Below are 26,716 nucleotides of genomic sequence, written 5' to 3' on the forward strand. Positions count from 1 at the left end.
TTATCTTTTGTAAACACTTTGGGAAAGCTTCATTGTAATTTTCTTTCAAGATTAGATCAATATTATTTTGATCCATTGTCACGGGGCCCTTAAATGGGGTAGGACCCATAGGCCGGTGTCCACTCTGCCTATTTGGTAATCCGGCAATGACCATGTAAAGTAGATGTTCCATTAAAATGTTGAGTACATTTTATTGACAACCCCCAGTCATCAAATACATATAGCCTAAAAAATACCTTGGCCCAGGTTTCTGACGCTTTTGAGAAGTAAGGATGATATCACCACCCTAAATGATGATTATCGATTATCAGAAAAGCTGGGCGGTTAAAACACCAGAAGAATGCACTCCTGCAATGTGCTTGGAACTTCTTACTAGGAAGTTCTTACTGTGGCACATATTTGAAGTGTTTAGATATTTATTCAATGCTAATACTCATTACTTAATTGGTAGCCAATTGGTCTTTACAAGAAGCATAATGTTTTGCTATTGTATAATTTGTAGTCATAATTACTTTCTAAAGCCAATGTATAGTCTATGTTTAATGCTTTTCAAACATACACGTGAATGTAAAAAATGTAAACATAAAAGTTAATGTAACAGCCTGGTTTAATTGACACTGTACAATCTGTAATTACATATGTACACAGAATTGTCATATTTGCTGTTAAGGCTTGTGCGGATGGGTATTGTTTTCAAATGCTGCCTTTTGCAACCTAATACAGCACTGCTCTAACGGATGTGTTTAATTTCAGAAAAACGCTGAGCAAATTCATGAAAGCTATAATATCTTGAAGTGTAAATCATAGCATATAAGTAAAGAAAAGGTTATTCAAGGGCACTACCAAATAGCTTTGTTTGTTAGAAGATTAATGACACCATCAATTAACATTTCACAGGTTGCAGTTCTGCAGTTCAATTATGGGTCATCTGTCTGTCTGATGTAATATGCTTAAATTGCCACCATGCTTCCTATAGATCCAGTAATCTATTTCAACTGGCTTTGTGTAATCTCCTTTACGCAAAACTGGCTGAGCCATGGAAAAAACGATAAATGTGGTGAAACGTTTTTTGCAGTTATTAAGAACTTGTACATATTTGTTACATTTTCACATAATATTTAACTGATATTTACTCTCTCTTTATTCTCGCCTTTGCTTAGCCGCTTACCTTAAATACAAGATGTATTTAAATTAATAAATTCATGTTAATTATGTAGTATATATTATTACAGTTTTGAACTTTGTTTAAATACAAGTCAGAATGTTCAATTAGTTGTACAAACTGAAACACACACAATTTCCTAGTAAGTAAATATATTTAAAACAAATATCAAAATACAAAAACAGAAACAATTCAGCATGTTGTAGATACATATTGAAACAACCTTGTAACAAGACATCAGAAAACTTTACTATTGAATAAGCCATTGGGTGACATTCATCAAGTAGTTGCAGGATCTGGTTGGCTTGCCATCATTTACACTAAAATTATATACAGCATCTATTGTATGTCATGCTTACGTATTTAAATATTGTGGGCCTGGATGTTTAGCTGGCATACTAAATGACATTTACTTTGAATTATGGCATTTAAATGCTTTAGATATGACTCAGTGTAAATGCAATATAATGAAAGAAATAAACCCACAGCAACCAATGATAACTCAGGCTTTAAAAGCCTAAAGCAGGCCATACATGGTGTGAATTTCTTTCCAGCAATCATAGGTTGCAGGAAAGAAATTTGCACTATTCCCCCATCAACACAGACAGTGTTGAAATGGGAATCAGCAATTGTCTTCTCCCAGTGGGTGCGGGCAGGGGAAGCCATCCCCGCTGGGAGAAAACAGTGATTATTGCTAGCAGCTATAGCAGCCGCTAGCGATAATCACAAGAGAATCAAGCAGGCTGGTTGTACCCAAGTTGATCGATCAATCAACTTGGTATATTAAATGATACGAAATAAACTAGAAATATATGAATCCACTAATGAAAGCCCACCCAACAACAAATGATTAAATTGTATAACCAAAATCACAATTTTAAACACAACTGTCCCTAATCAGATGGTTTGGAACAACGTTTATATTAACATCAGGCTCTACCCCATAATCCCCTTTGCAAAGGCAGTGGGAACTTCATGCTACTGTTATGTACATTACTTGATGGACTGAAGTCCACCCTAACAGATATAGTAGCGTCTACATTACCAAAGAATGCAATTTGATCTCAGGCTTTCTGGCTGCTGGAGCTGAAGGTGAAATTCTATCTCATTTTTTTAGTTTTCAGAAAACCAGGAGTATAAAACAAATTATCATCTGCATGTGTTGTGGGGAGTTATTTATGGTAGAAAGTCCCGTATTAGATTCTAAAATATTGCAAATGAAAGTTCCTGATGAAGTGCACTCTCTATATATACAAAACAAAAGAGATGTTTACCAATGCAGAAGGCACACCTTAAAGGTTACTTATCACTTAGCTTCAGTGGTTAATAATTTTTTTCTCTTCAAGAGTCAGAACCTTCATTTTCTCCATTTCCCATACATTTTTAACTTTCAGGTCCTCTCTCAAAATCCCCTCAAGTTCACCCTATTTTGTAAGTGAAATGTATAAACCTCTAATTCTTTTCAGTAACACCCCCCTGTCCTTCACCTCACAGTTCAGGGTATGGTAACTGTGAATGGTACCATTCTGTGGGCAACTCCCTAGTTTAAAATTGTCGGTGTCTTGGGATGAATAATGTTTGCTTAAAGTAGAAATATAGGCAAAACGTTCTTTTTCATTTTGGATAGAGCAATGGAGGGTTACAACTCCTGTCAGATTATATTTCACCATCTGGGTTCCATTGAGGAGATTTTCCATCACTTCCTGTCTCATAGCCAAACAGAAAGTGAGAGGAAATCCCTGCAAATAAGGGAATTCCTTCGGCCCCCCCAGGTCATGAGAACTAGTGTCCCCATTGGAAGATTTCCCCTCTTTTACTTTTTTGGGGACAGCCGAAAATGTGTGATTTTCTTTTCTTTTCATTTCACTTTCAACGACAATGGTAAACAGGACAGATATTGAAAGTGAATCTCCTTAATGGGGCACAGACATCAATAAAAACGGACAGGTGTTCTAATCCCTCTCCAATCTATCCGAAAAAAAAAACGTTTGCCTTTAGTTATACTTTAAGCTTCATTGTGTCCACTTCCTTTGTACTTTTCTCTCCTGATTAAAGTGATAAATAATATATAAGCTCTGCCATAACAATCTACACCCCCCCCCCCCCAGCTAGACAGCACAGAGCTAAGGGAGTTCAGGAACTATATATATTCAAAAGTATATAACCAAGCAGCGAACTGCAAAAACAAAAGCTGATTTATAGAGAGTTCATCTTGTATGTTCTTTGTATCCAAAAAAGTAGCACCATAGTAGAACAGTAGAGATAGATTCTAGTTGAATGTAATGAGGGTTACTATGCTGGGGGTGCATTATGACTTTTCCCTCAGTTTTCCCTTTGCTAGCAGCCCCTTCCATATTCTTCTTCTTCTCTTCTTCTAATCTGGTGGATTTTCAGCCATTGAGCAGCTACTAATGATGGAAGTTTTATACATAAATGCTAAAGTTAACCCAGCACCCTCCTCCCACTCTGAGGAGAGTGCAAGCTGCACATATGATTCAAGCAATGTACATGCAAATAAAATTGATTTAAAAAATAGGAAAAGTAATTTTTTTTGACAGAATGGACAAAGGGTTGATTTATGAAAGCGTATGTTAACACAAAAAAAATGGATCCTGCTCCTTTAAAGCATTTTAAAGCATTTTATACAGCACAGTGCTTGTGCTGTGTAATGTGGACCCCTGTAACTGCCAGTTTCTCCCCTCCCCTATGTAAACTGACCACAATAATCATGGCTGCTGAGCCCTGACATCGTGGTCAGTTTACGTGCCTCCATCATCCGCAGCCTGCTCTTCTGTGTGTGTGTCCTCCTCTGTCCCCCCCCCTCCCCTCTCTGTGTGTCACCTAGTGGCAGTGCCGCCACTCCTGCTGCAGGAATAACAAATTTAGCTGTATACTATCCGTTCTGTCTCTTAATGCAGTGCCCCCCATCTCTGTGCTTTATTTTAAAAATTCCTCCTTTACCATATCTCACGGCGGCTACCAGCGATCCACTCTCCTCCTCGCATCCCGCTGAAGTCAGCGGGGGAATCGCGGCCCCTCCCGCTGCTTCTGTCAGACAGGCAGAGAGGAGACACGGCCGGTCACATGAGCGCCGGGAGCCTCCATGAGATACGGTAAAGGAGGCATTTTTTTAATAAAACAAAGAGACAGGGGGGCACTGTATTAAGAGACAGAACTGAGTATGTAAATTTGTGAAAGTGGGTTAACAACCACTTTAAAGGCAAATAGGCTATTCACTTTGCAAGAGAAGGTACACTTTGGAAGGAAATTTTCCACAAAAGTTAGTAAATGTGGTAAAATTCCACTTTGCAGAGAATACCCAAACACAAGCAAGGAAAATAAAAAAACTACATTTTACTTACACATGATAGAATGATGGAAGTCAATCAGAGCTTCACCTTCTTCACTAAGCTTTGGGGGAAATTACCTTGCAGAATGCCATTGCATTTGCAAAATTAAGTCTATACGTCTTTAGTAAATCAATCCCAAAGTCCCTTCTACAAAAAAATTGTATCCCCTAAGAATTTTTTTCAGCTTCAATTCCGCTAATAACGTAAGTGCACTTTTATGTCTTCCCCTTGCTGAGCATTTTGCTAAAAGCTTATACTTATCTGAACTACAGGGCTCCAGTGGTCTTTACTTTACTTGCACACCCTTATCTTAAAAATCATTACAGCTGGCCAGTGCACCAACTCTGCATGTATTCTGTGACTTCTGTTTATTTTAGTGGTAAAGGTGCATTTTCTCATAGTGCTGTTCGTAAGTGAGGGAGCCCACAGTGCCTAAGCGCAATGAGCACACTGGGTGGCTGAACATATTTGAAGAAGAAGTTGTGTGTGGCAGGTAGGTCGTACAGAAAAATCACCAGAGCCTTATGGTTTAGTTCATTATACGCTATTAGCAAAATGACCTGCACTGAGAGGGGCCCCAAATAATTACTAGTCGTAAAGTGCACTTATCCTTTAAAGGCAGATAAGGAGATTTCCATCAGCAGCATCTTCTATCACTAAAAGGGTCGGAGTCATAGCTACTAGTTGCCTATACTGGAATACTGCAAGGGAATTTTAAAGAAAAAAATAAATATTAAAAAATACAAATAGGGTTGGGCAGAAAGAGAGTGAAGAGAAAGAAGGTCCTGGCTGATGAAAGAACACAACGCAATAGCCACTGAAATTAAGCGACAAGTATGCAACAAAAAAACAATACTATACATTCTTATAGATCTTTACACGTATATTTCAAGAGAACGTTCTGTAGTTTAATACTCCAAAGTTTTTCCATCAAATTACCAGTGTCTATATTTTTCTATCTCAATATTCTTCATTCTTCAATATATATTTCACATCCTTGTGTATGATGGTACCAGGTCTTCCAACTGAAATTTCCATTACAAAGGATGCATTCCAACATGCCAACATTAATAAAGTGTGGCACAACACCATCTTTATTTCAGGGGTTTTGCTTGCCATGAAATGTCATAGTTAAGTGAGCTCATTATTCTGTACGAAGTGTCTTGTATAATAGGCAACATATTATGCACCCTGCTTTATATGCACTATGTTCCGCCCCCGATCCAACAAAGGGGATGATTTAGTAAAGGCGAATAGGCTGTTCACTTTGCAGGTGAAGTTGCACTCTGCAAGCAAATTCTCCCCAGAGCCCAGTAAATTTATTTTTAGATTATTGCAAGTACTTGTATAGCGCTTTACATATATATTGTACATTTACATCAGTCCCTGCCCTCAAGGAGCTTACAGTCTAAATGTAATAAAGCTTCACTTTGCAAAGAATTCCCAATCACATGCAAGAAAAATAAAACAAACAAAAAAAAATGAATTTTTGCTTGCATATGATTGGGTGATGGAAATCAGCAGAGCTTCACCTCGATCGCTAAGCTCTGGGGATAATTCCCTTGCAGAGTGCAAATGCACATACAAAGTGAACAGCCTTTACGCCTTTAATAAATCAACCCCAAACTGGCATCTTTTGATGGAGTATATATGAGGGACAAGTACTGACCCACAGCAGGAATACCAATCCATACATTTACCCCTCAGTAGCAGAAAATTTGTCTGTGTGAAGCAACTTCAATCTCAAGACTTTAGTGTGAATATTAATTGCCACTATTCCCTGTTTATGGCCTTGGATTATTAAAGCCCAACTCCAACTAAAAATACATTTTTGTTTTGGATGGACTGGGAAAATGTTACAGTCTTTGCTGTGTTTATACTTCTGTATATGCCCCCTTGGGAAATTTTCCCTCACTTACTTTATCTCTGTGACATGTATACAAGAAAAGGGAGAAGCAGTTGTCCTCAGGATAGAAAGGCATAGAAAGCAATTAAAACAGTGGAAGAAAATCTAACCCTTCCTTATTCTACTAAAAATATACCGTATTTATCGGTGTATAACACGAACAGGCGTATAACACGTACCCCGATTTTAGGAGGGAAGTTTAAGGAAAAAAACTTACATTTTAAATAGAGAACTTTGAAACAAAATTAGGTTCACAGCTCATCAATGCACCCTGCTCAGTGCCCATCTGCAGCCATTAAATTGCCCAACAATGCAGCCTGTTCAGTGCCCATCTGCAGCCATTAAATTACCCAACAATGCAGCCTGTTCAGTGCCCATCTGCAGCCATTAAATTACCCAACAATGCAGCCTGTTCAGTGCCCATCTGCAGCCTATAAATTGACAAACAATGCAGCCTGTTCGGTGCCCATCTGCAGCCTCACCTTTCCCATCATTGCTGCCTCGCCAGTGTTGGATTATCCCTGTGTCTCCAATGGAAGAGGAGGAGCAAGAACATCTGAATTACACAGAGCCATGATCTCCTGTGTACCTGGCGCTCCGTCACTCACAGCCACGGTTACACAGGAGGTTGCGGCTCTATGTAATTCAGCGGCACTCGCTCCTCTTCCCTCAGACAGCAGGGATCGGTGTATAACATGCACCCATGATTTCCCCCTGATTTTAAGGGGAAAAAAGTGCATGTTATACGTCGATAAATACGGTACTTATTTTTTTGCCTACATCCTGATTAGGGAGATTATTCACCATTTCCTGTCTTGGCAGAAAGTAGAGGGAAAGCTTTCCAATGGGGACCCAGATGGAAATAAAGAACTGACAGAGGCTTTAAACCTTTCACCCTTTTTTAAACAAATTAAAAAAGTTTTGCCTAGAGATGTGTATTTAACAATGCTTGCTCTGATTTTTTGTATGTATCATCTTCCAAAACCTAAAATTATTTCAAATCAATTATTATCTTAAAACAGTCCTTGAACCTTACAAAAATATCTCTAGGAATTCTACATTTAGTCATTCAATCAGAATTAACACTTCATCTGAACACATACATTTCAGCTGTTTTACATAAAATAAGCAAACACACATAATTCCATAATCAGACATTCTGATTCACTGTAATAAGTTACTCCAATCCTCTTTTCTTCAGCTTTTATACTTCAGCCATTGTCAGTCATGTTGCAATAGACCTGAAAAGTTCCCAAGCAATGGGGAATATCATGATTACAGCACTGGGAATTCAGGTGGGGATTCCTTGTCACTGGAGACCCCAAGATATTAACCAGAATGCAGTTGAATTTGCCACCAACTAAATTTAAATCAATCTCAGGTTTCAATCTTGACTGCAGCAGATCTTTCGATCATCCGTTTCTGTATAAAGTTACATATAACTTATTGGAGAAATGTTGAGGTTCTGTACTGTGGTTGCAAAAACAACTACACAATACAAGAAAATAAAATATACAAAAGTTGATAGTAGAACAATGTTGTTAAAAAAAAAAAAACTCAACAATAATAATTTTCTTCACAATCTTCATATAAAGTAATCTGATACAGTCTTCAAAATGTCCTATTTTAGTACTAAAGTATGTACAGTTGGGAATACATTTCTTCTGAATACAACATGAGGTAACACATTTCTAATGTAATGGCAAAATGTTTTCCTCCGGTCCTCATAGCGTTCCACTTCACTCTGTAATAGGAACAAAGCAAACACATTCTTGTTACACAAAAGAACTGATATTTAGGCCAGATTATGAAAAGAGCAGCATGGTTTGAATACAGCACACAGTCCATTTTATAAAGTATATTTACTGTTGATTAACTATTAAAAAAAATAAGCCGAACTTAATCATAGGATTAAGTTACTGCTGTGTTATATGCCCATTTAATGCTAATGCTGTCTTTTAATTATTAAAGGAGGTTGGGTGATTGTTACCTTGTATTAAATTTTAGCTGCAATATTTTCTAAATTACTAGCTAAATTAAAAAATCCACCTTTTACACAATGTCATTCATGCATTACATACAACACTGGGCTCATACAGTATATAAAAAATATATGTGTCTGGGTGTAAGAAAATCTATTCTACCATAACAAAATATTACCTTTTTTTCTGTAAGATGAGGAAATATGAGTAGTTAACTCGTTGGATTGGCTTTTTTGACATTATCCACAGACCTGGTAATTTAAAAAAAAAGCAGATTACAATGGATTTAAGTTACAAGGTACAAGGTTTAAGGTACAAGTTATAATATTATATTAATACAGATTGTATTGTAATATTAGGCGTAACTCTGTTGATGCGATACATCCCAATAACAACGCAGCTGAAGGACATATCCAAAGTTTTGTGTTGCTGTGGATTTTAGTACCGTAGTTGTTGGTCAATATCTGCTATCTACGGTCAATAATAGTTTGAATAAAAAGAAGCAAACATATATGTATAGCTATGTGCATCTGGTAAAAAAACAGACCTTTTTGCAACCAAATAATTTCCTAAACAAACTATTGCTATCTAATATCTTTAACATCCTTGATACTTTGGCGTTCTTTATGTTTTTTTAAAAGAGTGTGTTATGGCAGAACCAAGTGGTGCTCATGAGGCCAATGGGTTACTGCAAGTTTAAAGGAATCCTATACTGGGAGGAATATGTAGGTTGCCACTGCTTACCTCCTAAAAGTGTTAGTTGCCTGTCTATGGCTCAAATTCCTCCTTTCCTGGAACATGTGGCAAACAACCAGTACATTGAAAACTCATGCCTCCATATTAGTTTCAGGTAAGTGAATCAGAAATTATTTAATTCAATGGATCAGTATGACAGCCAGGTACTATTGGCTTTTAATGTAACAGCTTTTCGATAATCAGTTAAATTTTACTATTTCTTCCTTTACAAGTTTAAATTGTTTTTGTGATTCAGAATTTCAGCAGGCCTGTAAAGATATTTTATCTAATATTAATGGGCTTCATCTACTATCTAGGAATGGATGTCCTCATAGCTTGTATGTAAACTTGAACATAGACCTACTGTAACTGGGACTGCTAGAATACAATACAATTTCCAATGACTACCCAGAACACATTTTATTTTCTCTTCTTCTGAGGTATAAATGTTGGCATGTTCTACATTGTATATTGTATAGCTAAAAGGCCTAAGCGATCCTTTTTGTTTTTTTACATAAACTGTAAAAAATTAAATCAAACATAGAAAGTTTAAAAACATATTTACAGACATATTTCAAATGATGAGATGAATAGCTTACATTTGATGTTGCCTCACAAACTCAGCAAACTGACGGTCTTTTGCGTAGAGCTCTATTATTCTTATCCGGTCCTGAATTTCCTATAAATATTTAGTCAAAAATATGTAAGGTTAATTTTGGCACACTTTACTGCTGGACCACTGTGATTACTGTGAAATACTTATAAATGAATAGGATAAATAGTCATGAACAACTGTTCTAAGCATGGATTTGAAATCAGTTCACATGGCATTTATTAATGTTTTTCTTTGCTAAACCTATAGTTCAATCATTTTTAAAAGAGAAGTATGGCTAAGTTTTTTTTGGGCATACTATTCTTGTGGGTGACAGGAATGCACCTACTTGCTAAGTGCTAAGGCCTGCAGTCAATTGACATCACAGAGCCACTCCAGGCTCTGGAAGGATTCCAACCATATTGTCTGGATCCATCCAGATGCCTGACTGACAGCTGGCTTTGACTCTCAGCACTTGACTGAAAGCCAAAGCCAGCTGCCCCTGCCCCCTCTCCAACCCAGAACTCCAGTGAGCACTGCAAGGGCAGAGCAGAGAGTAGTGACTGACAGTCACTGCTCTCTGCTCTGACAAGATAGAGAACTGAGAGATCAGTGATTATGTGAGCACTCAGTTCTCTATCTTAAAGCCCGGCAGAGGATAGCTGCAACATTACAGCAATGCATTAGGGTAAGGTAAGTATGTATGGTTCTCCTTTAAAGAGACAGTGTCACCTTGCTCATTCGGGGAAAAGTGACAGTGTCTTTGCAAAGAGCTTCCCAAGCCACTGATACTCACCTTGCCATTGCTACTCCACCACTCTTTCCTTTGTTGCAACCAACATTAAAATCACCAGTGTCAGCTATAGTAACACAATAGGAGTGAAAATGTTACTCCCTCTGTCATGTCAAAGTGCCTGAGCCTAGCAATTGGCTGCTAGACTTGTGTACTACTTTATGAGAAAAGGACACATGCTCCCGCATACCCAGAAAAAACAGAATTGTCACTGGCTAAAGCAGAGGAAGGAGCAGCAGGGGTGTGCTGGCAAGGAGTATAGGAGGTCGAGGGGGGACCATTATACAATGACACCGTCACTTGTCCTGAATGGAAAAGTTCACAGTGCTTCTCTAAAGTTTTCAGCTAGTAAATTCCAGTGAGGGTGCAACTTATTTAAGCTGGCCAATACTTCGTCTTTACACTAATATACATAATAACAAGTTTCTCACAAAGAAAGCACCAAAACAAAGTAGTTTTTGCCATACAATATACCTCTTTCGTGAGTTCACTGTTTTCATAGATATGTCTGATCTCTTCACTGCTGAAGTCTGCAGAAGTCTCTGGACTTGTAGAACTGGTCGATGGAAGCTGTGGGTATCGCTTATAATAGTGACTATAACCGGTGGTGTCACTCTCATACATAGGGTTATATTTCACAGCATTCTCAATAGATGACAAACTATCAGTCTGTCTCCTGAGGATTAAAAAATATACAATCATTGGTTTACAGATATAAAAAAAAATGCAATAGTCTTATTTGTATTGCTATCATGTTACTTAAAGGTATTTGGGCATGCAGCAGGTCTCCAATCATATAATCTGCATGTATTTGCCAAGCAGGCAGCACAGTGGTTTAGTGGGGGGCCCTGGTTTAAATCTCAGCCAGGACACTATCTGCATAGGGTTTGTAAATGTCCCGTGTGTTTATGTGAGTTTATTTAAATTTCCTTCCGTGCTCCAAAGACATGTTGGTAAGGAAACTGGCCATAGTATGTGTGTACAAATTGGCTATACACACATGTTATCGCATTCTACATGCCAGTTCCAAGCCGCCCAAGAAATTGGGGTGGGTGGAGGAAAGACTTTGAGACCTACTATAAAAAACTCACCAAGAAATTTGTTTACAAGGGTATCAGACATGGTGTCCAGAGTGTTAGTCTAATTCTTGAGAGTCAGATGCAATACATATATACAGTACATCTGCCATGTCTGTCAGCATCTGGATTAAATTGATTAAACAGGCTCACCCGCCAGATTCCTCAGAATCTCCCTTTGTACTTTGAACTCGAAGTGTTCTTGCTAAGAAAAATATAATAGCTGAAGCCACAAGAAGAAAACCTGCTACTGAAGCAATGGCAATGCCAACCACAAGAGGTTCTGAGACATATTCCTCACAGTGTTCTCCTCGGTACCACCAGTTTTCTCCAACACGACACCTGAAACAAAAGGTAACAGTTGTGTTTACAGTCCAAAAAATACATGGATGTATGTGTTCAATTTTAAAAGGTAACCAAGACAAACTTGAAAAAAATACTAACTTTGAGCATTCAACATCCTTCAATTTAGCAGTCCTTGCTCCTATTATCATTAATAAAGTTCACATACAAAAGAATGATGTTGGTGCACTATTACTGTAAAATTTACATTTTCACACAGGTGAGCTTAATTGAGGTCACAATGCGGTAATTTACAAATGCCAGCTTCACAGTCCCTGTACAGCAGAGCCTAGACTGGCAGAGGGAAAGAGAAGCACAAGGAGTCAGTCTGGAGTGCTGCAGTACTCATGTCCCAATAGAGAGCAAGTTGGTAGAAATATCATGCAGAGAAAATTCAGGTCTTCTGTCCTGCCATACAAGACTGTGTTGTGTGAATCTCAAAACTGGATAAATAGATATACAAATTTTTTGACATATGAAACAACTTTTTTTTTAGCTGTGTGCCTGGAGTTCAGCTTTAAATATGGTAGATTTTGAAATGTAATGACCTAGATTAAAAACTGGTGTCACTGGTCTACCTAAGTATCTCTAAACTGTATAAACATATTAAATATTTTATTTCTAATCTAGGATGTTACCTGCAAATAGCTCCTTGTCCAGGAATAATATCACATTTGCCATCATTCTGACAAAATTCTATTTCCAGATCACAAATGCTCTGACAAGGCAAGCCATCAACGCTTACATATCCTGGGTTGCAAACACATTCGCCTTCACCAGTCCATTTGTTAATGAGACATTCAGAATATTCATTGCATGCTTGAAATTTGCAAGTGTCAGCTACATCTCCTGATTATGCAAAGGAGAGAAAACATACATTTCAGTTTTAATGAGTTTCACATAGTTTAGGCATGTGCCTATTGTTGAAAATTCCCACTCACTTCCCACTGATGGGGTGAAACAGCAAAAAAAAAAAAAATTTCAGTAGAATGAGTGAGAATCTTGTTTAGGTTTTAATTACTATCCATCTTGTCCCAGCAACACTTATTTTACCTAATTTCTTGTTCTAGTATCACAGGGACAGATAATGAGGAGAGATACTATCCAAAATCAAAATAAGTTTTGGCTAGAGTTGGTCTCTCAGCAGAAATATTGTATTTGTACCTATTTTAATCAGTCAGTGCCATTTGAGCTATACCAAAGCACAGATAAGCAAAAAAAAAAAAACCCACCATCAGCAGCGCAATAGAAAATATAGGAATATATTACATGAAGAAGATTGATAGAAATATAGAGGGGAAGATTTACTAAAACGGATGCACACAGAACCTAGCGCAGTGTGCATAGTAATCAATCAAACTCTAACTTGAGCTTGTTAAAGTAAACTTTGACAATAAAACCTAGAAGTTGATTGGTTGCACATTTGCACCAGATTCTGTGTGCACCAATTATAATAAATCTCCCACACAGACTCTAATAACTGGTCTCAACGAAAATAAGGATTTTCAAATGAAAGCTATGGTTACAAAGTTAAAATGGAAATTATTCTTAGCAACTGAGAACAGTTTTTCCTATTATAAACAGTAATGTCCAAAAAAAATATTCCATTCTGATGAGCCTTAGAGGAATGATTTAAAAGGTCAGTCAAACTAACGATGACATTTCAGATTCTGGTAGACCTAGATGAAGGAATTGTTAGAGGAAAAAAAAAAGAAAACGGCCTATAATTAATGACACCTATAACCACACAACAATCATTACTAGGTTTTACTCAAAGATTAAATGGCAATCTGTATGTCTAAATACACCCACATAAAACTAGAAATTTGCCATGTGAGATATTTACAGTCAACCGCTACCCCAGACCCGTTTGCCTTTTCCCTGCGGCTCTCTTATATAGGGACAGAGAGAAGCGGCATTAGAAACTTTTGCTAGAATAATGGATATTGGTGATTCTGCAAGTATTAAATGAAGTTACAGCTTATCAGTCACTTTGTAATTATTGTGACAATACCTGATTCAACATCCAAAGAGTACTTATCGATGGCTAGGTTCATAGTATGGTAAGCTGTGTTGCAGAAGTCCTCAAGAATGATGTAAACAGCATTTGTAACATTGCGTGGAACAGGTTTTGCAAACTTCATTCTGCTGTTTACAATGATGCTGCCATTTCGAAAATTCATTATTTCAAGGTTCTGAAACCCAGTTAAGTTGGACTGCAGATAGGGAACCAGCTGAAACAAAGAATACAAAAAAAGTAGTCTGTACAACATGCATTTTTCAACTTTTCTTCTATATTTGTGAACTGCATAGCTGCAGGAGACTAGGTAAGCAGATGTTTTTTTTTCAAGACTTAGTAAGCAGAGGCTTTATATCGAAGCACACAAACTAGATTAATCTACTAAAACTGCACACATTAGTAATAAATAAACTCTAGATTCCTACCAGCTTCTGTCTTGGAGACAAAATAAAAACCCATTTAACATGCACTGCCAAAAATGCACAGTAAGTAAGAGATACATGAGAATAAGGAGATCATGCAGTAGCTCCATATTTGAAAGAGAACTACATTTACAGTGAAATTTAGGGGCTTTCAGGTATTCAATGGCTTGCCTAAGACAGTCTGAATGGTAATTCTACATAATGCATAATTGCTTAACAATCTTATTATATCTTATAAATGTGTCCAACAAAAGCAGTTATTCTGTAAAAGAAAAGTATTATACGTAATATACTTTAATTATAATTCCACTCTGCTGCTACAGCTTGCAAACAGTGTAACAAAACATCCAGATGACTGTTTTTCTCACTGGTGGCTTATATCTAGCAAAGACAGGTTGAAGGGACATCTCCTAAGAGGTAAAGGCAGAAAAACATCCCAAAATAGAAATAGGCACAAAAAAAAACTTATATTCAGTTTGTCCAAAATATGAATATTTAAGGCAAACATGAAAAGTAAAAATAAATGCAGGCTTAAAAGGCCAATTAAAGCTTACCTAATGTCCAAATAATCAATCCTATTTTTGGAGATATTACACTTTAAACATTTCTAGAGGTGCAAAAAAAGCTCCTAAAAGGACAGCTATTCTTGTAATAAAAATTTGCATTATGTGAAGGAGCAATTAATAACATTTCAGAAAATTTCATAAAAATGTACAAAAACTTAAATGCATGGTATTACAGTGCTAAAACAAATTAAGCAAAAGATGGTAGTGTCTGTGCACCTAAATCTGTTGAGTACAGGAAGTCAGCTGTGTGTTGGGTAATACCATCCTCCCCCACTCCACCTTCATTTTAAATATCTTTAGTTCTAGTTTGATTAATATTCTAAAACAATTACATACTGATCCAACAAATGTTATTAAATACTCTTTCAGAAATACTCTTTCAGAATACCAGTTTAAAAAAAATGTGTCATTTCTAGATTACATCGTTTTATAAATGTATTTCAACATTTATAAATCACAATCATGTAACATATCATTTAGAGTTAAAACTTACCAGTTCTAGAAATCTTTGTTCCAAAGATTTATATTCAGGAGAGTGTTTATTAAACAAATCTTCAGAAAATATCATGTTAGTCACACGCAAACTAAAAAACACCACAAGTGCTCGTCTCTGTGTAGAAACATTCATGCCACTCTCATGAGTAGAGAAGATTACACCTGACAAGTCTGTAGAGTCTCCCTTCTTTGCCACCATGCTTCTCTCTTCAGGACTCATGTCTGGGTGAAAATAAACTGTACTTGTGTAATCTAACTCCAGGGAAATGTCCTGTACATCAACTGTGACCCCTGCATCTTGTATCAGTAGACTTGTTGGGACTACAGATGATCCACTTGGACTTGACTCAGACTGCACTAGATCTGAAATGACTTCTCCTCTGTCTATCGTAGGAATAATGTTAGGTATATTGACTTCACCTACAGATTCAGAGTCACTGTTTGGATGTGTCTTTATTATATCCAAGCTAGGGATGGTATTTAACAGCTCATCCTGTGGTTTACTTGGTGGCACTGAAGTAAAATACAAATAACTGTCATTATTAAGATCAGTTGTTGACATCGAAACAACATTTTTGTCAGAACTGGTTATAGTTTGGCTGCTATTTTCATTAGATGTTGGGACTGAACTAAGGTTTTGAACAGGGATATATGGTTGTAATGGTTCTATTTCATTAGAAATAGAACTTTTTGTAATGGTAGCATTATAGTCCATTATAAAGTCTGTATGGGATGGTGGTTCTGCTGTTTGAGCAGTACTAGTAGTGTCTTCAGTATGTGAAGATAAATTTTCCAATGAGTTATCAAAGTGGCTGTCTATTTTGGTAACTGTATTCCCATTTGTAACTGAAGGTTGTGGTGTTTGCACAGATAGCTGAAAATTCAAGTATTCTGGAGTCGACAATACAGGTGAAAGGTTTGCTGTAGTCTCCAACAGGACAGGCTGATTTTTAATTTCTTCTGTAATAACTGTACTAGGAGAAATCTCAATGTCCTTTGAGCCCTGGCTCAAAGTAGAGAGTACCTCAGTGGTAGCCAAACTTATATACTGATCAACCGATTTATCAGTAAAAGGTTCTCCAATAAGATCTTCATAACTTCTTGTTACCTCCATTAAATCTATATCTATTGATTGTTCATTTAAGGGTTTAAGGGGTTCCACTGTCGTTTTTGTCCATGTCACAGGTTTTTCTTCTTTGGACAATCCACCATATCCTGAGCCTGAACCATCATCAGGGGTAATACTATTTTCAGTGATTAATTTTGTAGGCAGTAAATTATCTTCTACCAGAATGTCCAGCTTGCTTTCAGCAGTTATTTGTGGTATTAAGTTGTCACTGTTTGCTGCAGTTACAGGTGATAAAAAGCTGTCACTGTTTGCTGTAGTTACTGGTGATAAAAAGTGGTCACCATTTGCTGCAGTTACTTGGGATAATAAGTTGTCACTATTTACTGCAGTTACTTGGGATAATAAGTTGTCACTATTTGCTGCAGTTACTAGGGATAATACGTTGTCACTATTTTCTGCAGTCACTTGGGATAATAGGTTGTCACTATTTGTCGCAGTCACTTGGGATAATAAGTTGTCAATATTTGCTGCAGTAACTTGGGATAATACGTTGTCACTATTTGCTGCATCTACTTGGGATAATACGTTGTCACTATTTGCTGCAGTTACTTGGGATAATACGTTGTTGCTATTTGCTGCAGTTACTTGGGATAATAAGTTGTCACTATTTGCTGCAGTTACTTGGGATAATACGTTGTCTCTATTTGCTGCAGTTACTTGGGATAATACGTTGCCACTAATTGCTTCAGTTACTTGTGATAATGGATGGCCACTATTTTCTTCAGTGCTTTCAGAATAAATTGGTGAATTACTCAAAGTAGGTTCACTTAATGCAGGCTCCTCTGCAGCTACTGCAGATGTCACAATGTCTGAATAGTGCTCTACAGCTGATGGAATAGTAACAGTTGGTGGAGGATGGGTGGTGGTAATAGAATCGTCCTCCTTAGACAATGATAAATCTTCAAACGCAGATGAATATGAGGTGCCAATAGTAGTATAAGTATACAAAAACATATCATTATCTCCAGATTCTTCTTGAATGTCTGAGTCTTGTACTGAAGCAGTAACTAGATATATTAAAGATTCCTCTGAGCGGAGAGATGTACTTTGCACAAAGTCTGAAGCAGTTGCTTGCGTAGTAAGCATATACTCAGGACTTGTAGAAGAGTGATCTTTATAAACAAAATCTTCTGTAACAACAGGGATTTCTGCTTCCAACGCATTCTGGGTTTGTGAAGCCAAATTGTCATGAATTTCTTCCACTGGATAAGTTCTCCTTATAGTTGAATAATCAGTGGGGAGCCATTCAGCTTGCAGTGCATTATTCTATAATCACATAGATGACAAGTTAAAGGAGTGTGAAAAACATAACTATACTAAAAAAATAAAGTGATAACATGGGATTGTGACAGACTAACATACATGGACAGTAAAAAGTAAGGAAGGGTAACATCTTACATTTTATCAGCCTTCTCTATCTTTATGAAAGGGAACTGTGGGAATTAAACATGACTATTGTTCACAGCAACAGATCATATCTCTAAAATTAGGGAAAGTGCAATTTTGTGAGAATGTCGGTGCACAAAAACAATTTGCATCCTTTCTGTTAGATATTTTAAAAGTTTTTTTTTTTTCTTTAAGCAGTTGTGTGGAACTAGCAAGTCATGTACTGTACTTTTTAGAACTGTAGTTGGATCATAAATCAACAGGTAACATACTTACAACATCTGCTGTAGAAGGAATGGGTAAGGCTGGTTTTTCAGTGACTAATGTCCATTCTTTGTAAATATGTGATGGAACAATTTTTACTAAAGACATAAATAAAAAAAAACATAATGCATGTCAGTGAATATTACACTGTGACCTAAAAATTCTGTTTACAAGATAAATGTACAGATACATGTTAAATGCTACTAATATTTATTTTTCTCTAATGATTTCAGTGTTCTTGAATAGCTGCTGTATTATTACGTATAAATAAATAAAGACAATACATTGGTTTATTCTCATTTTTGGCATACAGGATTGTATTCAGTGGAGGCATGACAGTAATGCGGAATATGGGGTTGTCTAAAGATTATCTTATGCACCTGGGTTCCAAATGCAGGCACATCACCACTGGATTCCTATCAATATTTGTATATAAGAGAACTTCCCTATAACCACAAAATTTCAAGAATAACCTTCTATTACAATAACTTTAAAAATATTGACATATTGATTGTGGTATAAATTCTTGGTGTACCAAATTCATTTCCTCTCCTATGTGTTATTTATTTTGCATTGTTTTATCTATGTTTATGAAAGCCTTTAATGGGGACACTTACCATTAAAGTGCAACTAAAGGTTTCTGTACGACCGTCTAAAAAATATCAAATCCAGTCACTGTGATGCACAAGCCTGATAAAATAAACTAAGTTTTTTTTTCACATTCCCCGAATGAGCCAAATCCTCTTTTATCTGTGTCTCACCTGTTCCCCATCCTAGACAGTGGGATAATTTCAGCAAACAGGAGCAATCCAGATGCTTTCTGGGCAGGACTAGGTATGGCCAGGTGATGACTAACAAGCTACAAGCTTGTGAATCAGCAGTGACAATGCTAATAGCCATGTCCCCTGCAGTTTTTTTTCTATCCCACTGTAGTGCAAGCTGATACAGCCTACATGAGAGTGGTAATGCTTCTCTGAGTTCATGAGCAGCGCAGCATCATTACCACGTTGCCACCTCATCCCTTTAAGGCCCCTTTCACACTGAGGAGTTTTTCAAGTGCTTTGGCATTAAAAAAAGCATCTGAAAAGCTCACGACAACTGCTTCCCATTAAAATCAGTGGATGCTTTCACACTGGGGCGGTGCACTGGCGAGGAGGTGAAAAAACTCCTGAAAAGCAGCATCTTTAGAACATGTTTGGAGCAGTAATAAAAGTGCCTCAAAAGCGCCCTTCTTCATTGAAATGAGTCACATGACCTTCAAAAAAAAGCGCACAGCTAACGCCTCAAAAGTGCTTAACCACTTAAGGACTAGCCTCGTTTTGAGATTTGGGTGTTTACAAGTTTAAAACAGTTTTTTTTTGCCAGAAAATTACTTAGAACCCCCAAACATTATATATTGTTTTTTTTCTAACACCCTAGAGAATAAAATGGCAGTCATTGCAAGACTTTTTTTCGCACCGTATTTGCGCATCAGTCTTATAAGCGCACTTTTTTTGGAAAAAATTAACTTTTTTGAATGAAAAAATAAGACAACAGTAAACAGTAGCCCAATTTTTTTTTATATTGTGAAAGATAATGTTATGCCAAGTAAATTGATACCCAACATGTCATACTTTAAAATTGCGCCCGCTCGTGGAATGGCTTCAAACTTTTACCCTTAAAAATCTCCATAGGCGACATTTAAAAAATTCTATAGGTTGCATGTTACAGAGGAGGTCTAGGGCTAGAATTATTGCTCTTGCTCTACCGGTCACGGCAATACCTCACATGTGTAGTTTGACCACCGTTTTCATATGCGGGTGATACTCACGTATGCGTTCGCTTCTGTGCGCGAGCTCGTCGGGACGGGCCGCTTTAAAAAAAAATTTTTTTCTTATTTATTTTACTTTATTTTATTTATTTTTTCACTGTTTTCTAAAAAAAAAAATGGATCACTTTTATTCCTATTACAAGGAATGTAAACATCCCTTGTAATAGAAAAAAGCATGACAGGTCCTCTTAAATATGAGATATGAGGTCAAAAAGTCCTCAGATCTCATATTTGGACTTAAATGCAAAAAAAAAAAAAATGTTGTCATTTTAAAAAAATGACAACAAAAAATGGCTCTTTAAGACGTATGGGCAGAGCTGACGTTATGACATTGCTTCCGCCCTCCTATGGTATGGAGACGGGTGGGGGCCATCTTCCCCTCACTCATCTCCATACCACAGACAAGACAGGTCCCGATTGCCTCCGGCGCTACCGACGTGGCGGGGGGGTGGCACCTCTCCCGCCGCCGATAACGGTGATCTTGAGGTGAATCTGCCACAGAGACCACCATTATCGGAAACACGACCGGCTCCTGAAAAGATGGATACCTCGGTTGTGGCAGCACCTGCTGCCGTTACCGAGATACCCATCTTCAAAGTGGTTAAAAAGCACCTGAAAAGTGCAGCAAAAGCGCTTGGCATTTTATGGGCAGTTTCCAAGCGCCTCAGTGTGAAAGGGCTCTGAAACTGAACACATATTAATTGCACAGGTTCTGTGGCTGACTAATGTGGTAATTAAACTCACTTGGTGCCTTATCTGCATTAAATTAGTCTCAGAACCTGTGTAATTCATTTGTGTTCCGGTTTAAATGGATGAGGTGGCAACTCTATTACCACACCATCACAGGAAGCTGCATTAGGGGGACTTTTCTGGCAAGCCTAATGCCGCGTACACACGATCGGACTTTGCACCAACAAAACAGTGGATTTTTGTTCGAAAGGTTGTTGGCTCAAACTTGTCTTGCATACACACAGTCACACAAATGTTGGCCAACAATTACACGAACATGAGTGAACTTTTGTGCGACGGACTTGTGTACACAGGATCGGACTTTCCGACAACATAGTTTTGTTGGTGGAAAGTTTGAGAACCTGCTATCAAACATTTGTCAGCAGAAAGTCTGACAGCAAATGGTCGATGGAGCACACACACGGTCGGTCTTTCCGACAACAAGCTCGCATCCAACATTTCCCGTCGGAAAATCCGACCATGTGTACGCGGCATAACAGGCATTTGTGGGACTTTGCAAGGGAACTAAGAGAAAATTATAAGTTGCAGATGTATTTATAAATAAGTGCTACAAAACCTATTCTTTTAATGGGAAGCTATAGTTATAATTAAGATAAACACAATTTAGAAAACAAATGTTTCCCTCCTGCTGTGACATAAAAACAAATATACATATCAGACAAAAATAATATTCTTCATACTTTTCATATCCCAGTGGTTCAGTCTCAAAATACAAATTTAATCAAAATTATAATAGGCTTAGATTGATAGAGAGTTCCATCTTTTCTTAAGGATACAGGCATACCCCACTTTTATGTACACAATGGGGTTTATTTACTAAAGCTGGAAAGTGCAAAATCAGGCTCACTTCTGCATAGAAACCAATGAGCTTATAACCCCAGCTTGTCCAATTAAGCTGTGGTAATAAAACCTGGAAGCTCATTGGTTTCTATACAGAAGTGAGCCTGATTTTGCACTTTCCAGCTTTAGTAAATAAACCTCATTGTGTACTTAAAAGTGGGGTATGCCTGTATACAATATGTGATTAACTCAGATATCTGCAGATATATAGTGGAATTAATCAGTAATGAATGAAGTCTTCAGCAGTGGGCCCTTCATTTAAGGTGTTCAGAGATGGAATTACATGGTGGTGGTAACAATAAGCCCTGTTGTATGATCTCACATCAGATGGACAAATTGGGGTAGATTTAATAAAGGCACATAGACTGTACACTTTGCATAATTTTCTCCAGAGCTTAGTAAACGCGACAAAGCTCTGCTGATTTCCATCATCCAATCAAGTGCAAGCAAAAATGCAGTGTTTTTATTTCTCTTGCACCTGTTTGGGTATTCTTTACAAAGTGAAGCTTTACCACAATTATTCAATTCTCAGGAAAATGTGCAACTACACCAGCAAAGCGTACAGTCTATTTGCCTTTAGAAAATAAAACCACTGTTGCTTGACTTTACTGATTAGTTCTGCTAGATATCTGCAATCTATTTAATCAAGGAGAGATGGAAGTATCGATTTGCCCCATGCTGCCTTTCTTAGAAGGTTATAAACCCTTATCTTATGATGCCTGGATACTAGCTTTGATCGAAGTTTCCAGTATGGTGCTAAAAGCAGGGCAATTTAACTGTTATTAGTAGTATATTTGTAATTGGGGCCATTTACCTCACATGTGGACAAGATTATGGCATGATACTTACTTTTGTGATCACTTTGGATCTCAGCCTCCTTTATGTACATACCATCCAATGGTGCATGCTACACCACTTGACATCAGTTACTATATTCCAGGATATGTGTGGGGGGAGCTGACTGACATGGTTATACTGCATACCACATTTTGCTGTATGCTACAACTGCTTTGCTTGATCTTTTTATGCATATTGCTTTTGCTACTTCAAGCTTTGATGCTTTTTACAAGGCAATTTAAACTCTTTTCTACTTGCGCTACATATTGCTACAAGATGTGATCCAATCACGTTGTTAACTGATAACTACGTGGACACAATAATTTGAGCACGCTACGGTATATCACTTGATATCATGTGCTATATTAGCTGATGTGCCTGTCTGTGTAGATGGACATGCTTACATTGCATGTTTTGCTACATGTTGCTATGGTTTTGTTTGCACATTTTATGCACACAGTTTAAATTTTTGGAGTCATGATGCCTTGTAAAGTTATTTTCATTTTGATTCTGTGTCAGTCGAAATGAATGCTAGAAAGATACAGCTCATTCATACTTTCATACTTCTGTTAAACATCTACCTCAGTAAAAGTTGTTTTTTTTTTTTTTTTAGCTACACTGTATATACTATTAGATGGACTAAAAATAGTGGCTTTTTTAAGAAGTAGAAGTACTTTTTGATGAATTTTATAATGTCGGTCTCTGATCAACATGACAATTAGGTTCATGTATTAGTTAGACAGAGTCTTGCTGATGTATGGGAATCTGTTTTTAAAAGGGGTTTTGTTTTTTGTTAATACATATTTTTCGTGATAGCAATTTATAAAATCTGCATGATTTTTATTTTTGATTGTTATTAATTATGTTATGCACCAGCACTGTTTCTAAACCCATTATAATTTTAGTTTATTTCATAATTTAAGAAAATTATTATAAAATATATAGTACATGCCATTATGTTTCCCTTATAGTGTTATATTTGTTTACCGTTTGTGGTGAGGTGTTTCTTAATGCTATACCATAGTTACAATAATGGGTAATAATAGTAATAATAATAATTTAAAATAATTTATACTTTCTTACCATTGACAAGCTGGAGAGAATCTGGGTCAAAATCAAGTGTGTTTTCTCCAGTATATATCCGTTTGTTCAGACCATCTAATATAAAATTCCTAAAGCTACTGACAGTATAAACAGCTGTTGGATTGTCCTCAATATAATGAAGGGAAGTGTCTTCAATTTTATTGGAATGTAGATTCATAAGATCCAAAGTAGCATGGTTTATGGCATCTGAATCACCCTCAAAAATGACAGCATACTGAACTTCCATAGCAAGTCTGCAATTAACAAAATGTATAAATAGATTTCTTGACAAAATATAAGACAACAGTTGTCCAAAATATTGAACTGAAGAAAACATATTTTTTTAAAGTGGACTTAAACTTGAAATTTAGGACTGCTTTAAACATTAGTAAGGCGTTAGCAATGATAGATAGAGATTTCCTAAAGTTTAAAAACATCTCAGTAAATCAAAAAAGCAGCTGCCATTGATCTCCTGAGTCCTGCATGTTAGGTTTCCCAACCTGCCGGAGTATTGTATTGTTAATATTGACATCAGCAGTCTTTATTCACTTCTCAGTGCTTTGGGCTATGTCACCTGGGAGTAGTGCACCAGGAAAGCTGCTTTTTGCAATTACAGGCAGGTTTAGGTCTGCATTAACTAACAAACTTCATACTGAAGTACTACCATATTTCACAACACTGTGCACTTAACATGAAAATATCTATATTATCACATACACTGTTCTTTAATGCTAAATTCTAGGCAAAGAGCTAAATACACATTGAAACTACACATACTGCACCTAAAAAGCCTTATATGCTGAGAAACTTAGGGATCCTAAGACCCCTTTCACACTGGGGTGGTTTGCAGGCAGTATTGCGCTAAAAATACCGCCTGCAAACCGCCCCTAAACAGCCTCCGCTGTTTGTTCAGTGTGGCAGGACGGTGAAAAAAGTCCTGCAAACCGCTTTTTTGGAGTGGTGAAGGAGCAGTGTATTCACCGCTCCTTCGCCGCTCATGCCAATTGAAATCAATGGGACAGCGCGGCTATACCGCGGCAATACCGCGGCTATAGCCGCGCTGTACGAGGGATTTTAACCCTTTTTCGGCCGCCAGCGGGGGTTAAAACCGCACCGCTAGCGGCCGAATACCGCTGCAAGAACGACGGTACAGCAGCGCTAAAAATAGCGCTGTTGTACCGCCGACGCCCCCACCGCCCCAGTGTGAAAGGGGCCTTAATCTCATGAGAATGCACAGCACAGGAGTGGATTCTCATGAGATTTTGATCTTGAGTTTTCCCAACATTCCATAGTGAGACTAAGTGACACCAACCAAAGGTTGGTATTTAAGGTGCATATCTTTAACATCTATCTCTATCATCATCATTTTTATAATTTTGGGATCAGGAACTTCCAGATGTGTTGGATGCTGCAACACCCTCCATGTCCTGTAATGATGAAGCAGACAGGGAGTGGAGTAACAACACACCGGAATGCAGTATCTCACACACAAGTGGCAGCCATTCATATGGAAGTTTGGAGATGTAGCTTTCCCCATCGGTACATATTACTGATCTTTATTTGCAAGTTACATTTTTGTAGCAACATGGTCACTTTACTGTTGCCTTATCTAAAATATTTGATACTTCATGAAAACTGGTGAATCTATACCATATTACAGGGCCATCTTAATAGCATCATGGGCCCCTGGGCAAAGTAATGCTCTGGAGCCTCTACAATGGAGACAGCGCAGGTAAACAGACATCAAGTAGGTAGGAGGAAGACAAGCAGAGCTTCCCCTTTTGGGTGGAGCTCTGCTTTAACTACATGAACAATCATTCTGTACAGCAAATAAACAGTGGGAAAATACTACATACATAAAGTAACAAAGCTGTCCTGTGCATATAATATATCTGCTAGAATGATGCTCAGGACAGTTGTAACAAATATAGACAAGGCCGCTAATAAAAATCATGAGGCACCATCCAGCCTGATAGGGCCTCAGATACCCCCAACATTGTAACCCCTCTACATCTTATATACATCCAGCACTTCTAACTCCACCCAACCAACCCCCCCCCCCCACACACACACACCAGGTTTCCCCCTACCATTGTTATCTTGTTACCACCTCTACACCCCTGGATTCTCAACCCCAAATAAGTAACTCCCCAACACTCGGACCCCTCTACATCCTAGATATCCCCACAGCACTCTGACCACTCTACACCTTAGATATCCCCCAGCAATCTGACCCCTCTACGTCCTGGATATCCCCCAGCACTCTGACCCCTCTACACCCCAGATATCCCCCCCCACTCTGACCCCTCTACACCCCAGATATCCCCCCCACAGTTTGACCCCTCTACACCCCAAATATCCCCCCAGCACTCTGACTGCTCTACACCCTAGATATCATCCTAGCACTCTGACCCCTCTACATCCCAGATATCCCTCCAGCACTCTGACCCCTCTATACCCCAGATATCCCCCCAGCAATCTGACCCCTCTACAGTTCAGTTATCCCCCTCAGCACTCTGACCCCTCTACACCCCAGATATCCCCCAAGCACTCTGACCCCTCTACACTCCAGTTATCCCCTTAGCACTCTGACCCCTCTACACCCTAGATATCCCCCCAGTACTCTGACCCCTCTACACCCCAGATATCCCCCAAGCACTCTGACCCCTCTATACTCCAGTTATCCCCCTCAGCACTCTGACCCCTCTACACCCTAGATATCCCCCCAGCACTCTGACCCCTCTACACCCCAGATATATCAGCATAAGTGCATATACTGTATAGTACAATTTCAGATTATTTACGTCTCTAAGGCAACCGCATGAAGGATTTGTCTTGAAATCTCTTATCAATAAATAGTGTGCATGGAAACAAAACAACTCCTATGAGCCCCAGCATCAGCTAATAAACTACAGATTTACTAGATTTAGGTGCCATAGTTTAATCACTTCTGGGCCACCCTGTCAGGAAAAGCCCTTTTGCAAATATCCCAGCAAACTAAATTTTAAAGGAATGCCTGTGCACAGAAGCGCCATCCGGCGCTCGCGCAATAGCGCCAATAGCGCTAACGTGCGTACGCGCATGCGCAATAGCGCCAATAGCGTACCAAAGAGGCTATTTAAAGAGGACTGTTCCACTGCTGCCTTGCTGTCCGGTCTACAGCATTCCTGAAGACC

General features: G+C 38.0%; 1 protein-coding gene across 1 annotated transcript in view; it reads right to left on the reverse strand.

Annotated features, from left to right (window-relative positions):
* Positions 1-1,303: 1,303 nt before the first annotated feature.
* IMPG2 (interphotoreceptor matrix proteoglycan 2) overlaps positions 1,304-26,716 on the reverse strand; it is a 128,064-nt gene continuing 102,651 nt past the window's right edge. The window contains exons 11-20 of the mRNA XM_073614935.1: positions 23,541-23,794; positions 18,233-18,318; positions 15,440-17,836; positions 13,953-14,172; positions 12,577-12,787; positions 11,750-11,938; positions 10,995-11,196; positions 9,735-9,814; positions 8,579-8,651; positions 1,304-8,162 (exon numbers count right to left, since the gene is read on the reverse strand). Of these exons, the coding sequence (XP_073471036.1) occupies positions 8,612-8,651; positions 9,735-9,814; positions 10,995-11,196; positions 11,750-11,938; positions 12,577-12,787; positions 13,953-14,172; positions 15,440-17,836; positions 18,233-18,318; positions 23,541-23,794 (3,679 nt within the window). The 3' untranslated portion in view covers positions 1,304-8,162; positions 8,579-8,611. The remainder of the gene's footprint in view (positions 8,163-8,578; positions 8,652-9,734; positions 9,815-10,994; positions 11,197-11,749; positions 11,939-12,576; positions 12,788-13,952; positions 14,173-15,439; positions 17,837-18,232; positions 18,319-23,540; positions 23,795-26,716) is intronic.

Source organism: Aquarana catesbeiana, linkage group LG02 (genome assembly GCF_042186555.1).
Source record: "Aquarana catesbeiana isolate 2022-GZ linkage group LG02, ASM4218655v1, whole genome shotgun sequence".
NCBI classification, from domain to species: Eukaryota; Metazoa; Chordata; class Amphibia; order Anura; family Ranidae; genus Aquarana; species Aquarana catesbeiana.